Source organism: Agelaius tricolor, unplaced genomic scaffold, assembly GCF_023055355.1.
Source record: "Agelaius tricolor isolate 1412-34295 unplaced genomic scaffold, bAgeTri1.0.p SCAF_41, whole genome shotgun sequence".
Classification (NCBI taxonomy): Eukaryota; Metazoa; Chordata; class Aves; order Passeriformes; family Icteridae; genus Agelaius; species Agelaius tricolor.
In genome coordinates, this window is record NW_027269301.1 from 1,876,487 (window position 1) to 1,891,968 (window position 15,482).

General features: G+C 47.0%; 1 protein-coding gene across 4 annotated transcripts in view; it reads left to right on the forward strand.

The window, feature by feature from the left end:
• Positions 1 to 15,482, forward strand: part of XPO7 (exportin 7) — a 78,889-nt gene that overhangs the window by 45,694 nt on the left and 17,713 nt on the right. For all 4 annotated transcript variants that reach the window (XM_071454844.1, XM_071454846.1, XM_071454843.1 and 1 more), the window contains 8 exons: positions 667 to 772; positions 3,063 to 3,198; positions 4,716 to 4,789; positions 7,023 to 7,103; positions 9,894 to 9,957; positions 12,447 to 12,555; positions 13,770 to 13,876; positions 14,817 to 14,905. In XM_071454844.1, the coding sequence (XP_071310945.1) occupies positions 667 to 772; positions 3,063 to 3,198; positions 4,716 to 4,789; positions 7,023 to 7,103; positions 9,894 to 9,957; positions 12,447 to 12,555; positions 13,770 to 13,876; positions 14,817 to 14,905 (766 nt within the window). The remainder of the gene's footprint in view (positions 1 to 666; positions 773 to 3,062; positions 3,199 to 4,715; positions 4,790 to 7,022; positions 7,104 to 9,893; positions 9,958 to 12,446; positions 12,556 to 13,769; positions 13,877 to 14,816; positions 14,906 to 15,482) is intronic.

A 15,482-nucleotide genomic window follows, 5' to 3' on the forward strand; every position in this document is an offset into this window, starting at 1 on the left:
GGATTTATTTGGAAGGAAATGGATTCATTTGGGAGGAAATGGATTTATTTGGGATTTCTTTTGCCATGGGGTGCCAGCTGTGTGTGCCCAGGGCGGGTGCCACCCCGACAGTGTCCCCTGACGGTGTCCCCAGGGCAGAATGAGGTTCCTCACCCTGCAGCCACTAGAACTGGGACTTTTCCAAGGGAAAAATGGATTTATTTGGGGATTTATTTGGGGAAAAACTGATTTATTTTTGGGAGAAAATGGATTTATTTTGTGCAAGATGGCCTCTAAAAGGGGAGGTGACAGTGTCTGCAGTGTGTCCCAGGAGAGGACGAGGTTCATCACCCCATGGCCACTAAACCCATGACTTTTCCAAGGGAAAAATGGATTTATTTGAGGAGAAATGAATTTATTTGGGATTGCTTTTGCCACGGGGTGCCAGCTGTGGGTGCCCAGGGCGGGTGCCACCCCTGACAGTGTCCCCAGGGCAGAATGAGGTTCCTCACCCTGCAGCCACTAGAACTGGGACTTTTCCAAGGGAAAAACGGATTTATTTTGGGAAAAATGAATTTATTTGGGATTTCTTTTGCCACGGGGTGCCCGCTGTGTGTGCCCAGGGCGGGTGGCACCCCTGACAGTGTCCCCTGACAGTGTCCCCTGCGTGTCCCCTCGTGTCCCCAGGGCGGCTGACGTGGCTGGTTTACATCATCGGCGCCGTCATCGGCGGCCGCGTGTCCTTCGCCAGCACGGACGAGCAGGACGCCATGGACGGGGAGCTGGTCTGCAGGTAGGGAACTCCAGGGAATGCATCCGGGAATTCCAGGAGAATCCATCCGGGAATTCCAGAAAAATCCACTGGGATATCCCAGCAAAATCCATCCAGGAATTCCAGAAAAATCCACCTGGGAATTCCAGGAAAATCCATCCAGGAATTCCAGCAAAATCCACCCGGGAATTCCAGGAAAATCCATCCAGGATTTCCAGCAAAATCCACCCGGGAATTCCAGCAAAATCCACCTGGGAATTCCAGAAAAATCCAGGAATTCCAGCAAAATCCACCTGGGAATTCCAGGAAAATCCATCCAGGAATTCCAGCAAAATCCACTGGGATATCCCAATAAAATCCACCTGGGATATCCCAGCAAAATCCACCTGGGAATTCCAGCAAAATCCACTGGGATATCCCAGCAAAATCCACCTGGGAATTCCAGGAAAATCCATCCAGGAATTCCAGGAAAATCCATCCAGGAATTCCACCAAAATCCACTGGGATATTCCATTAAATCCACTCAGGATGTCCCAGAAAAATCCACCCAGGATATTCCATTAAACCCACCCAGGGTTCTCCATTAAATCCACCCAGGATATTCCAGCAAAATCCACTGGGATATTCCATTAAATCCACTCAGGATATCCCAGGAAAATCCACCTGGGAATTCCAGCCAAATCCATCCAGGATATCCCAGCAAATCCCATTCCCAGAAAGCTGGGAGAGCGTTATTCCCATTTTTCCAGCTCTGATTCAAGTGGGAAATCTGCCTGGAAAGGGATGGAGGGCCCTGGGTGCTGCTGCTGATTCCCACTGGGAATATTGGACTTGGAAATGTTGGGAGTTATTGGGAATATCAGGCTTGGAAATATTGAGAATTGTTTGGAATATTGGGTTTGGAAACACTGGGAATTATTGGGAATATTCCCACTGGGAATAATTATTGGGGAATATTTGGCTTGGAAAGTTCAGATTTTATCGTGTCATTAACTGGATTTTTGGGGTTGAAATCCAGTGGAAATTCAGATTTTAACAAAGAAAACCCTTTCTTCTCCCTTGTCCCCCTTGTCCCTTTTTCCCCTTTTCCCTCCTTTTCTCCTCCTTTTTCCCCTTCTCCCCTTTTTCCCTTTTCTCCCATTCTTCCCCCATTTCTTTCCCCCATTTCTTTCTCCCATTTCTTCCTCCATTTCTCCCCCCATTTCTTTTCTTCCCCTTTTTCCCCCCCTCTTCCCCCCCTTCTCCCCCTTTTTTCCCACTTCCCCCATTTTCCTCTTCTTTCCCCCCTTTTTCCATTTTCCCCCTTCTTTCCCCCCATCCTTCCCCCCTTTTCTCCCCATTTTCCCTTTCTTTCACCCCTTTTTCTGTTTTCCCCCTTCTTTCCTTCATGTCTTTCCCCCGTTTCTCCTACTTCACCATTTCTTTCCCCCTTCCCTTTCCCCTTCCCCCCTTTCCTTTCTCCCTTTCCTTTCCCCTTTCCCCCTTTCCTTTCCCCTTTCCCCCTTTCCTTTCCCTTTTTCCTTTCCTTTTCCCCCTTTCCTTTCCCTTTTTCCTTTCCTTTTCCCCCTTTCCCGCTTCCCTTTCCCCCTTTTCCCCCTTCCCCCCTTTACTTTCCCCCTTTCCTTTTCCCCCCTTACCTTTCCCCCTTTTCCCCCTTTCCTTTCCCCCTTTTCCCCCTTCCCCCCTTTCCTTTCCCCTTCCTTTCCCCCTTTCCTTTTCCCCTTTTACCTCCTTTCCTTTCCTTTTCCCCCTTCCCTTTCCCCATTTCCTTTCCCCCTTTCCTCATTTCCTTTCCTTTCCCCCTTTTCCCTCTTCCCCCTTTCATTTCCCCCTTTCCTTTCCCCCCTTTCCCTTTCCGTTTTCCTTTCCCCTTTCCCCCTTCCCTTTCCCTTTTTCCTTTCCCCCTTTCCTTTCCCCCTTTCCTTTCCCCTTTTCCTTCCCCCCTTTCCTTTCCCCTTTTCCTTCCCTTTTCCCCCCTTTCCTTTCCTTTTACCCCCTTCCCTTTCCCCCTTTACCCTTTCCCCCTTTCCTTTTCCCTTTTCCTTTCCCCTTTCCCTCTTTCCATTCCCCTTTCCCATCCCATTCCCCTTTTTCCCATTCCCATTCCCCTTTTTCCCATTCCCATTCCATCCCCTTTCCTTTCCCATCCCATTCCCCTTTTTCCCATTCCCATTCCCATCCCCATCCCCATTCCCCATTCCATCCCCTTTCCTTCCCCATTCCCATTCCCATTCCCATCCCATTCCCATTCCCCTTTCCAATTCCCATCCCCATCCCATCCCCATTCCCCTTTTCCCCATCCCATTCCCAGGGTGCTGCAGCTGATGAACCTCACCGACTCGCGCCTGGCCCAGGCGGGCAATGAGAAGCTGGAGCTGGCCATGCTCAGCTTCTTCGAGCAGTTCCGCAAGATCTACATCGGGGACCAGGTGCAGAAATCCTCCAAGGTGGGCAAAATTCCCAAATCCGCCTTTCCCAGGAAGAGCAGCCTCCATTCCTCCCCTCTCCTCGTTTTACCTGCAATTCACCCCCGTTTTCTGTCATTCCTCATCACGTTTGCTCAAAATAAAGCTCATTTTGGGGATTTCTCCTCATCGATCTGGAGTTCAATCCCATTTTCTGGGATTTCTCCTCATTGATCTGGAGTTCAATCCCATTTTCTGGGATTTCTTCTAATTTTACCTCGAATTCAATCCCATTTGCTGGGATTTCTCCTCATTGATCTGGAGTTCAATCCCATTTTCTGGGATTTCTCCTCATTTGACCTGCAATTAAATCTCATTTCTGGGATTTCTCTTCATTTGACCTCAAGTTCAATCCCATTTTCTGGGATTTCTCCTCATTGATCTGGAGTTCAATCCCATTTTCTGGGATTTCTTCTAATTTTACCTCGAATTCAATCCCATTTTCTGGGATTTCTCCTCATTTGACCTCGAGTTCAATCCCATTTGCTGGGATTTCTCCTGAAATTAAATCCCATTTTCTGGGATTCTTTCCAGAATTAAATCCCATTTTCTGGGATTTCTCCCAGAATTAAATCCCATTTTCTGGGATTTCTCCCAGAATTAAATCCCATTTTCTGGGATTTCTCCCAGAATTAAATCCCATTTTCTGGGATTTCTCCTGAAACTAAATCCCATTTTCTGGGATTCTTCCTGGAATTAAATCCCATTTTTGTGATTTCTCCTGAACTTAAATCCCATTTCTATGATTTCTCCTCATTTTACCTGGAATTAAATCCCATTTTCTGTTATTTCTCCTGAACTTAAATCCCATTTCTATGATTTCTCCTCATTTTACCTGGAATTAAATCCTATTTGTGTGATTTCCTCATTTATTCCCGAATTTTTCCTTTCCAAACACTGAGCTGGGTTGGGAATATTGGGAATTAGAGACCTGGATTTGGTTTTTCCCAATTTTTTTTAATTCCTGGGATCACCTCAAACACTCCCCTGAGCTTCTCCCTGGTTTTAAAATGGGAATAAATCTGAATTCCCTTCATCCCCAGGGATTTGTAGCTGTGCTTTGGGGATGTGAAATCCATTTTTCCAATTTTAAAAAACCGGGAATGTTGCTCTGGGATTGGCTTCTGTTCCTTCCTGGAGGAGAAATTGGATTGGGGTCAAATCCCATCCCAGGGATTTGGGAACTGCTGAAAATTCCAGAGAAATCCACTCAGAAATCCTGGCTGTGTTTGGAGGTGGAGCACATTTCTATCCCATTTTTTTTTTTTGGGGAAATATTCCTGGGAAAACCCAAATCCTTCTTCCTTAGTGTCAAGCCATGCTGCTAGGACAAAAAAAAATAAAATTAAAAATCAGGATTCTGATGGATTGGATCAACCCAACGGGAAAACCCCACAACATCCCCTTCTCCAGAGCGGGAAAAGCGGATTTTTGGGGGAGAATTCCCAGTTTTCCTGGCAGTTTGGAAGCCTTTTTTCCATGTTTTTTTTTTTGGGCAGCTGTACCGGAGGCTGTCGGAGGTGCTGGGGCTGAATGATGAGACCATGGTGCTGAGCGTGTTCATCGGGAAGATGTGAGTGTCCTGCAGGATTCCCAGGAATTCTGGGATTCCTCACCCTAAAAACCTGGAATTCCTGAGGCTCCAGGGATGGCTTTAGGGAGCTCGGGGAGTTCAGGATGGAATTTTGCAAATGCCACAAAAATACCACGAAAATTCCAGGTGCAACCAATCCCACAGAATTCCAGGTGCTGCCAATCCCACAAATTCCAGTTGTAGCCAATCCTAGAAATTCCAGTGCTGCCAATCTCAGAAATTCCAGTGCAGCCAATCCCACAGAATTCCAGGTGCAGCCAATCCCAAAGAATCCCAGAGGCCTGGAATCCCAGAGAATTCCACGTATAACCAATCCCAGAAATTCCAGGTATAACCAGTCCCACAGAATTCCAGATGTAACCAATCCCACAGAATTCCAGGTGTAACCAATCCCACAGAATTCCAGGTGCAACCAATCCCACAGAATTCCAGGTGCAACCTGGGATCCCACAGAATTCCAGGTGCTGCCAATCCCACAGAATTCCAGGTGCTGCCAATCCCACAGAATTCCAGAGGCCTGGAATCCCAGGGAATTCCACATATAACCAATCCCACAGAATTCCAGGTGTAACCAATCCCACAGAATTCCAGGTGTAACCAATCCCACAAATTCCAGGTGTAACCTCGGATCCCACAGAATTCCAGGTGCAGACAATCTCAGAAATTGCAACTGTAACCAATCCCACAAATTCCAGTTGTAGCCAATCCTAGAAATTCCAGGTGCTGCCAATCCCACAGAATTCCAGGTGTAACCAATCCCACAGAATTCCAGGTGTAACCTGGGATCCCACAGAATTCCAGGTGTAACCAATTCCAGGTTTAACCAGTCCCACAGAATTCCAGGTGCTGCCAATCCCACAGAATTCCAGGTGCAGACAATCTCAGAAATTGCAACTGTAACCAATCCCACAAATTCCAGTTGTAGCCAATCCCACAAATTCCAGTTGTAGCCAATCCCAAAGAATCCCAGAGGCCTGGAATCCCAGGGAATTCCACATCTAACCAATCCCAGAAATTCCAGTGCAGCCAATCCCACAGAACTCCAAGTGTAACCAATCCCACAGAATTCCACATATAATCAATTCCAGGGGCCTGGAATCTCAGAGAATTCCAGGTGTAACCAATCCCACAGAATCCCAGATGTAACCAATCCCAGAAATTGCAGGTGTACCCTAGGATCCCACAGAATTCCAGGTGCAACCAATCCCACAGAATTCCAGGTGCTGCCAATCCCACAGAATTCCACATGTAATCAATTCCAGTGCAGCCAATCCCAAAGAATCCCAGAGGCCTGGAATCCCAGAAATTCCAGTGCAGCCAATCCCACAGAATTCCAGGTGTACCCTGGGATCCCACAGAATTCCAGCAGTAATCAATCCCAGGAATTCCAGCTGTAGCCAATCCCACAGAATTCCAGGTGCAGCCAATCCCACAGAATTCCAGGTGTAACCTGGGATCCCAGAGAATTCCAGCTGTAGCCAATCCCACAGAATTCCAGTGCAGCCAATCCCACAGAATCCAAGATGTAACCAATCCCAGAAATTGCAAGTGTGCCCTGGGATCCCACAGAATTCCAGCTGTAATCAATCCCAGAAATTGCAGGTGCAGCCAATCCCAAGAATTCCAGCTGTAACCAGTCCCACAGAATTCCAGGTGTAACCTGGGATCCCAGAGAATTCCAGTTGTAGCCAATCCCACAAATTCCAGGTGCTGCCAATCCCACAGAATCCCAGATGTAACCAATCCCAGAAATTGCAGGTGTGTCCTGGGGTCCCACAGAATTCCAGCTGTAATCAATCCCAGGAATTCCAGGTGCAGCCAATCCCACAGAATTCCAGGTGTAAGCTGGGATCCCACAGAATTCCAGCTGTAGCCAATCCCACAGAATTCCAGGTGTTGTCCCCTGGGATCCCACAGAATTCCAGCTGTAATCAGTCCCAGGAATTCCAGGTGCAGCCAATCCCACAGAATTCCAGGAGTTGTCCCCTGGGACCCCACAGAATTCCCGGTGTTGTCCCCTGGGATCTGGGATATCCCCAGGCCATTTTTCCCAGCCAAACCTGAACCCGGTGATTTTACTCCCAATTTTACGCCCCGTGCTGTTGGGAGATGGGAAAACTTGGGAAAATCAGCCACAACTCCCAGAAAAATCCTGGAAAAATCCTGGAAAAATCCCAGCAAATTCCCTCTGATCCTTGTTTTTCCTTGCCAGCATCACCAACCTGAAGTACTGGGGCCGCTGTGAGCCGATCACCTCCAAGACCCTGCAGCTGCTCAACGACCTCTCCATTGGATATCCTTTTGGGAAGGGCTCCAAATCCTTGGGAAAAGTCATCCAGAAGTTCTGCTGGAATGGGAGCTGCCCCACATTCCCGGTTTTCCCTCAGATTTTTGGGAATGAGGGCAGAGGAGGGAGGGATGAGGCTCGGGGGATGTTGAATTTTGGTTATCGTGGCTCAGAATTCCTTTGGAATCTTCCACAGGCAGATTGCAGTTCTGGTTTTCCAGGAATTCCACAAGTTCCTGGAATTCCACAAGTTCAGGAATTCCACAAGTTCCAGAAGTTCCTGGGTTTTTTCCCCACACCAAGAAGGGCACAGTTTGGGTTATCCTTGGAACAAACAGAAGAGAATTCCAAATGTATTGAGAACCAGACAGAATTCCCAACTTCCTGAGTAACCCAGGCCCAATCCCATTTTTCCAGCCTGGCCCTGGAAGTGTTTTCCAGGAATTCCAGAAGTTCCAGGAATTCAGAAGTTCCACACCCTGAGTTTTGCTCCAGTGATCACCAAGGCTCCCCCCAAGGCGAGATTTGCAAAATTTGGGTTATCCTTGGAAAAAACAGAATTCCCAATTTATGGAATAACCCAGGCACAATCCCCTTCTTCCAGCCTGGTCCTGGAAGTGTTTTCCAGGAATTCCACAAATTCCAGGAATTCCAGAACTTCCACACCCTGAGTTTTGCTCCAGTGATCACTGAGGCTCCCCCCAAGGCGAGATTTGCAAAATTTGGTTTATCCTTGGAACAAACCTAAAATTCCCAACTTCCTGAGTAATCCAGGCCAAATCCCATTTTTCCAGCATGTCCCTGGAAGGTTTTTCCAGGAATTCCAGAACTTCCAGGAATTCCAGAAGTTCCAGACCCTGAGTTTTTCCCCAGGGGTCACCGAGGCTCTCCCCAAGCCAAGATTTGCAAAATTTGGGTTATCCTTGGAACAAACCATAAATTTCCCAACTTCCTCAGTAATCCAGGCCCAATCCCATTTTTCCAGCCTGTCCCCGGAAGGTTTTTCCAGGAATTCCAGAATTTCCAGGAATTCCACAACTTCCAGACCCTGAGTTTTTCCCCAGGGGTCACTGAGGCTCTCCCCAAGCCGAGCTTTGCACAATTTGCTTTATCCTTGGAACAAACCAAAATTTCCCAATTTCCTGAGTAATCCAGGCCCAATCCCATTTTTCCAGCCTGTCCCCGGAAGGTTTTTCCAGGAATTCCAGAATTTCCAGGAATTCCACAACTTCCAGACCCTGAGTTTTTCCCCAGGGGTCACTGAGGCTCTCCCCAAGCCGAGCTTTGCACAATTTGCTTTATCCTTGGAACAAACCAAAATTTCCCAATTTCCTGAGTAATCCAGGCCCAATCCCATTTTTCCAGCATGTCCCTGGAAGGTTTTTCCAGGAATTCCAGAATTTCCAGGAATTCCTGAACTTCCAGACCCTGAGTTTTTCTCTGGGACATCTCCCCAAACCGAGCTTTGCACAATTTGCTTTATCCTTGGAACAACCAAAAATTTCCCAATTTCCTGAGTAACCCAGGCCCAATCCCATTTTTCCAGCCTGTCCCTGGAAGGTTTTTCTGGGAATTCCAGAATTTCCAGGAATTCCACAACTTCCAGACCCTGAGTTTTTCCCCAGGGGTCACTGAGGCTCTCCCCAAGCCGAGCTTTGCACAATTTGCTTTATCCTTGGAACAAACCAAAATTTCCCAATTTCCTGAGTAATCCAGGCCCAATCCCATTTTTCCAGCATGTCCCTGGAAGGTTTTTCCAGGAATTCCAGAATTTCCAGGAATTCCTGAACTTCCAGACCCTGAGTTTTTCTCTGGGACATCTCCCCAAACCGAGCTTTGCACAATTTGCTTTATCCTTGGAACAACCAAAACTTTCCCAATTTCCTGAGTAACCCAGGCCCAATCCCATTTTTCCAGCCTGTCCCTGGAAGGTTTTTCTGGGAATTCCAGAATTTCCAGGAATTCCAGAATTTCCAGGAATTCCACAACTTCCAGACCCTGAGTTTTTCCCCAGTGATCACCAAGGCTCTCCCCAAACCGAGCTTTGCACAATTTGCTTTATCCTTGGAAAAAAACCAAAAATTTCCCAATTTCCTGAGTAACCCAGGCCCAATCCCATTTTTCCAGCATGTCCCTGGAAGGTTTTTCCAGGAATTCCAGAATTTCCAGGAATTCCTGAACTTCCAGACCCTGAGTTTTTCTCTGGGACATCTCCCCAAGCCGAGCTTTGCACAATTTGCTTTATCCTTGGAACAACCAAAAATTTCCCAATTTCCTGAGTAACCCAGGCCCAATCCCATTTTTCCAGCCTGTCCCTGGAAGGTTTTTCTGGGAATTCCAGAATTTCCAGGAATTCCAGAATTTCCAGGAATTCCACAACTTCCACACCCTGAGTTTTTCCCCAGTGATCACCAAGGCTCTCCCCAAACCGAGCTTTGCACAATTTGCTTTATCCTTGGAACAACCAAAAATTTCCCAATTTCCTGAGTAACCCAGGCCCAATCCCATTTTTCCAGCCTGTCCCTGGAAGGTTTTTCTGGGAATTCCAGAATTTCCAGGAATTCCAGAATTTCCAGGAATTCCACAACTTCCACACCCTGAGTTTCTCCCCAGTGATCACCAAGGCTCTCCCCAAGCCGAGATTGGCACAACTTGGGTTATCCTTGGAACAAACCTAAAATTCCCAACTTCCTGAGTAATCCAGGCCAAATCCCATTTTTCCAGCATGTCCCTGGAAGGTTTTTCCAGGAATTCCAGGAATTCCAGGAGTTCTGCCTCTTCCTTGACGCCCTGCACGTACAGCAGCGTGCGGAAGCTGGTGAAGCTCAGCGCCGTGCAGTTCATGCTCAACAATCACACGGTGAGCGCTCCCTCCCTGCCTCATTCCCAGGAAAATTCCAGCCTGGATCCCCTCTGGAATTCCAGACATCCCTGGGTTTCTGTGGTGCTGGAGGAACCTCTGGAAAATGGGATTTTTGGGGGTTTTTTTGGTGGAATTCTTTGGTTTTGAGGGGCTGGGGTTTGGTGGTGCTTCCCATTCCCAAAGATTTCTGTTTTCCATGAAATCCAGGCTCATTCCTGGGAAATTCCCAGCCTGGGGTGGGGGGGGAAAGATGGGATTTAAGGTCCCTTCCAAGCTAAAGATTCCAGGATTCCATTCCATGATGTTCCCAATCCCAGCAGCACTTCCAGAGGGTTTGAATTCCTGGAGTTCATTGGGGATTTCCAGGACGTTTCCCAAGAATTCCTGGAATTAAGGGAGGTTTTCCAGGAATTCCTGGAATTCAGGGAGGTTTTCCAGGCATTTCCAGCAAGGTTTTCCAGGCATTTCCAGGATGTTTTCCAGGAATTCCTGGAATTAAGGGAGGTTTCCCAGGAATTCCTGGAATTAAGGGAGGTTTTCCAGGCAATTCCAGCAAGGTTTTCCAGGCATTTCCAGGATGTTTCCCAGGAATTCCTGGGAAATTCCTGGAGAGTTCCCAGGATATTTTCCAGGCATTTCCAGCGATTCCTGGAATGTTTTCCTGGCATTCCTGGAGTTCAGGGATGATTTCCTGGCATTTCCAGGAATTCCTGGAGTTCAGGGATGTTTTCCAGGCATTTTCAGGCATTCCTGGAGTTCAGGGATGTTTTTCCAGGCATTTTCAGGCATTCCTGGAGTTCAGGGATGTTTTTCCAGGCATTTTCAGGCATTCCTGGAGTTCAGGGATGTTTTTCCAGGCATTTTCAGGCATTCCTGGAGTTCAGGGATGTTTTCCAGGCATTCCTGGAGTTCAGGGATGTTTTTCCAGAATTCCTGGAGTTCAGGGATGTTTTCCAGGCATCCCCAGGGCCTTCAGCCCCAATTCCCAGCCTGGATTCCATTTTTCCATGGAAAATAACCAGGAATCAGCCTGAAGGATTCCCATCCCAGAGGCAGAGCCACAATTCCTGGAATTCCTTTGGGAATTCAGCAGGAGGGAAGAAAATTGGGGATTTACAGCCCCTAATGGTTCTGGGAATGCTGCAGATTCCACAATTCCAGAATTCCATCAATCCCAGTGGAATTTTGGGATTCTGAATGCTCAGGATCCATCTCAGGCCGGACCTTCCCAGCTTGGACAAACCCTTGAGGTTCCACCAGGTTTCTCCATTTCCCATCGGATTTTCTCTGGAAAATTGTTGTTCTTCTATTATTTCTAGAGTCCCATATTGTTGTTATTAGATTTCCAAAGTCCATACCTCTTGGGTGGATTCTCATGGCTGCAGAATACAGATGTTCAATTACAACACATACATTTCTCATGACTCACAGGTCATGCACAACACCCACATTCTCCCATGACTCACAGGCCATGTATAACCCACATAGCTCCTTGCTCAAAGGCCACACTCTTTCACAGCTCCCTGACCCAAAGGCGATGTTCCGTCGCAGCTCTTGGCCGCCACAGCTCTCGGCTGTCTTATGCTCTGCTAACCATCACGTCGGGGTCACCACTTGTTGTTCTTCTATTATTTCTAGAGTCCCATATTGTTGTTATTAGATTTCCAAAGTCCATACCTCTCTGATGTATTCTCATGGCTGCAGATCTTCACGGACTCCTTCTGCTGCATGCTGTTCTCTCTCAGGTCAGGGCTCCTCCAAGGCTCTCCCTGACTGGCTCACCCGCCCTCTTTTATCCTGGTCATCTTCATTGGTTACAGCTGCAGCCCATCGAGGGCAACCAGGACCTCTGGGGCAAAGCCTCTGTACACATATTCAAATACATTTCCTCTACTATATTTCCCCCTTTGCTTTTACTTAAGTTAACAGTTATACAGATGTTCAATTACAACACATACATTTCTCATGACTCACAGGCCATGTATAACCCACATAGCTCCTTGCTCAAAGGCCATACTCTTTCACAGCTCCCTGACCCAAAGGCTATGTTCTGTCGCAGCTCTTGGCCGCCACAGCTCTCGGCTGTCTTATGCTCTGCTAACTATCACATCGGGGTCACCACTTGTTGTTCTTCTATTATTTCTAGAGTCCCATATTGTTGTTATTAGATTTCTAAAGTCCATACCTCTTGGGTGGATTCTCATGGCTGCAGATCTTCACTGACTCTTTCTTCTGCACGCTGTTCTCTCTCAGGTCAGGGCTTACCCGCCCCCTTTTATCCCAGTCATCTTCATCAGTTACAGCTGCAGCCCAATTAAGGACATGGCAGCTGCAGCCCATCGAGGGCAACCGGGACCTCTGGGGCAAAGCCTCTATACACATATTCAAATACATTTCCTCTACTATAGAAAATCCCAATTTTTCCATGTGGGAATTTGTTCCTGGAGCTCTTCCCTCATTAGCTCATCCCGATTTTCCTTTTCCAGAGCGAGCACTTTTCCTTCCTGGGAATCAACAACCAGTCCAACCTGACGGACATGCGCTGTCGGACCACGTTCTACACGGCCCTGGGACGGCTCCTCATGGTGGATTTAGGTATTTTTCCCTGAAATTCCAACAGAATTCCAGCTTTTCCCAACTGGATTGTGGGATTTATGGAGGTGGAGCTTCACCCAGTCAAAGGGGTTGGGGTGGGAAAAGCCCAAACGGGAAAAGGAAAAACCAGGAATTAGGGTTGGGTAATAATGGAGAATTATCCCGTAAAAATGGAGGGAAAAGTTTCTCATCCCACCAAAATGGGGGGAAAAAATTTTCCATCCTAAAATTGGGGATCAGCTTTGCCATCCCAACGAGATTTGGGGATAAATTTTCCGTGGATTTCCCCAGTTCTTCCATGTTTTTCCAGGGCAGGATGAGGATCAGTTCAGGCAGTTCATGGGGGATTTTTCCATGGATTTTCCCATGGATTTTCCCATGGATTTTTCCATAGATTTTCCATGGATTTTTCCATGTTTTTTTCCTGTTCTCCAGGGGAGGACGAGGATCAGTTTGAGCAGCTCATGGGGGATTTTTCCATAGATTTTCCATGTTTTCTCCATGTTTTTCCATGGATTTCCCATGTTTTTCCATGTCCTCCAGAGGACAAGGATCAGTACGAGCAGTTCATGGGGGATTTTCCCATGTTTTTCCATGGATTTCTCATGTTTTTCCATGGATTTTTCCATTATTTTTCCATGGATTTCCCATGTTTTCCCATGTTTTCCATGTTCTCCCATGGATTTTTCCATGTTTTTTCCCTGTGTTCGAGGGCAGGATGAGGATCAGTTCAGGCAGTTCATGGGGGATTTTTCCATGGATTTTCCCATGGATTTTCCCATGTTTTTCCCATGGATTTTCCCATGGATTTTTCCATGGATTTTTCCAGGGATTTTCCCATGGATTTTTCCATGGATTTTCCCATGGATTTTTCCACAGATTTTTCCAGGGATTTTCCCATGGATTTTCCCATGGATTTCCCATGGATTTTCCCATGTTTTTTCCATGTTTTTTCCCTGTTTTCCAGGGGAGGATGAGGATCAGTACGAGCAGTTCATGGGGGATTTTCCCATGGATTTTCCCATGGATTTTCCCATGTTTTTTCCATGGATTTTTCCCTGTTTTCCAGGGGAGGACGAGGATCAGTACGAGCAGTTCATGGGGGATTTTCCCATGGATTTTCCCATGTATTTTCCCATGGATTTCCCATGGATTTTCCCATGTTTTTTCCATGTTTTTCCCATGGATTTTCCATGTTTTTCCCTGTTTTCCAGGGGAGGACGAGGATCAGTACGAGCAGTTCATGCTGCCCCTCACCGCTGCCTTCGAGACCGTGGCTCAGATGTTCAGCACCAACTCCTTCAATGAGCAGGAGGCCAAGGTCAGCCAGGGCCTGTTCCCATTTTCCTGCTTTTCCCGGGATCTTTTCCGTGGGATTTGGGGCTTTGGGCACACAGGAGGAGCAGGGAGCTGTGCCCAGCTCTGGGAGAAAAGCTGGAATGGTGGGAGCTGGAATGGTGGGAATTGGGGTGCCTGAATCCCTTGGGATCAGTTTAGTGGGAATTGGGATCAGTTTAATGGGAATTGGGGGTGCCTGAATCCCTTGGGATCAGTTTAGTGGGAATTGGGGGTGCCTGAATCCCTTGGGATTGGTCCAGAGGGAATTGGGGTTGGTTTAGTGGGAATTGAGGGTTCCTGAATCCCTTGGGATTGGTCCAGAGGGAATTGGGATCAGTTTAAAGGGAATTGGGGTGCCTGAATCCCTTGGGATCAGTTTAGTGGGAATTGGGATCAGTTTAATGGGAATTGGGGGTGCCTGAATCCCTTGGGATCAGTTTAGTGGGAATTGGGGAACCTGAATCCATCGGGATCAGTTTAGTGGGAATTGGGATCAGTTTAATGGGAACTGGGGGTGCATGAATTTTACTCTTTTTTATTCTATTTTATTCCATTCTTTTTTATATTTTTATTGTATTTATTATATTTTTTCTATTTATTTTATTTCACTTTGTTCTACTTCATTTTATTCCATTTCATTTCATCCCATTCCAATTTTTCATTTCATTTTATTCCATTTTATTTTACTCCCTTCTGTTTTCTTTTCTTCCCTTCTGTTCTATTTTCTTCCATTCCATTCCATTCCATTCCATTCCTATTTATATCTTTTATTGCATTCTTTTTATTTCATTTGATTTGATTGCCATTTGTATTATTTTTGTTCATTTTATTTTTTCTGTTTATTTTATTCTATTCTGGGTTATTATTTTATTTTATTTTATTTTATTTTATTTTATTTTATTTTATTCCATTCCATCCCCCAGCGCACCCTGGTGGGGCTGGTGCGGGACCTGCGGGGCATCGCCTTCGCCTTCAACGCCAAGACCAGCTTCATGATGCTCTTCGAGTGGATGTATCCTGATCCTGACCCCAAAGCCTGGTCCTGATCCTGATCCTGATCCCAAACCCTGATCCTGACCCCAAACCCTGATCCTGATCCCTGATCCTGACCCCAAAGCCTGATCCTGATCCCAAACCCTGATCGTGATCCCAAACCCTGATCCCAATCCCTGATCCCAAACCTTGATCCTGACCCCAAACCCTGATCCCAAACTCTGATCCCAAAGCCTGATCCTGATCCCAAACCCTGATCCCAATCCCTGGTCCTGATCCCAAACTCTGATCCCAAACCCTCATCCCAAACCCTGATCCTGATCCCAAAACCTGATCCCAAAGCCTGATCCCAAACCCTGATCCTGATCCCAAAGCCTGATCCCAAACCCTGATCCTGATCCCTGATCCCAAACCCTGATCCCAAACCCTGATCCTGATCCCAAACTCTGATCCCAAACCCTGATCCTGATCCCAAACTCTGATCCCAAACTCTGATCCCAAACCCTGATCCTGATCCCAAACCCTGATCCCAAACCCTGATCCCAAACCCTCATCCCAAACCCTCATCCCAAACCCTGATCCTGATCCCAAACCCT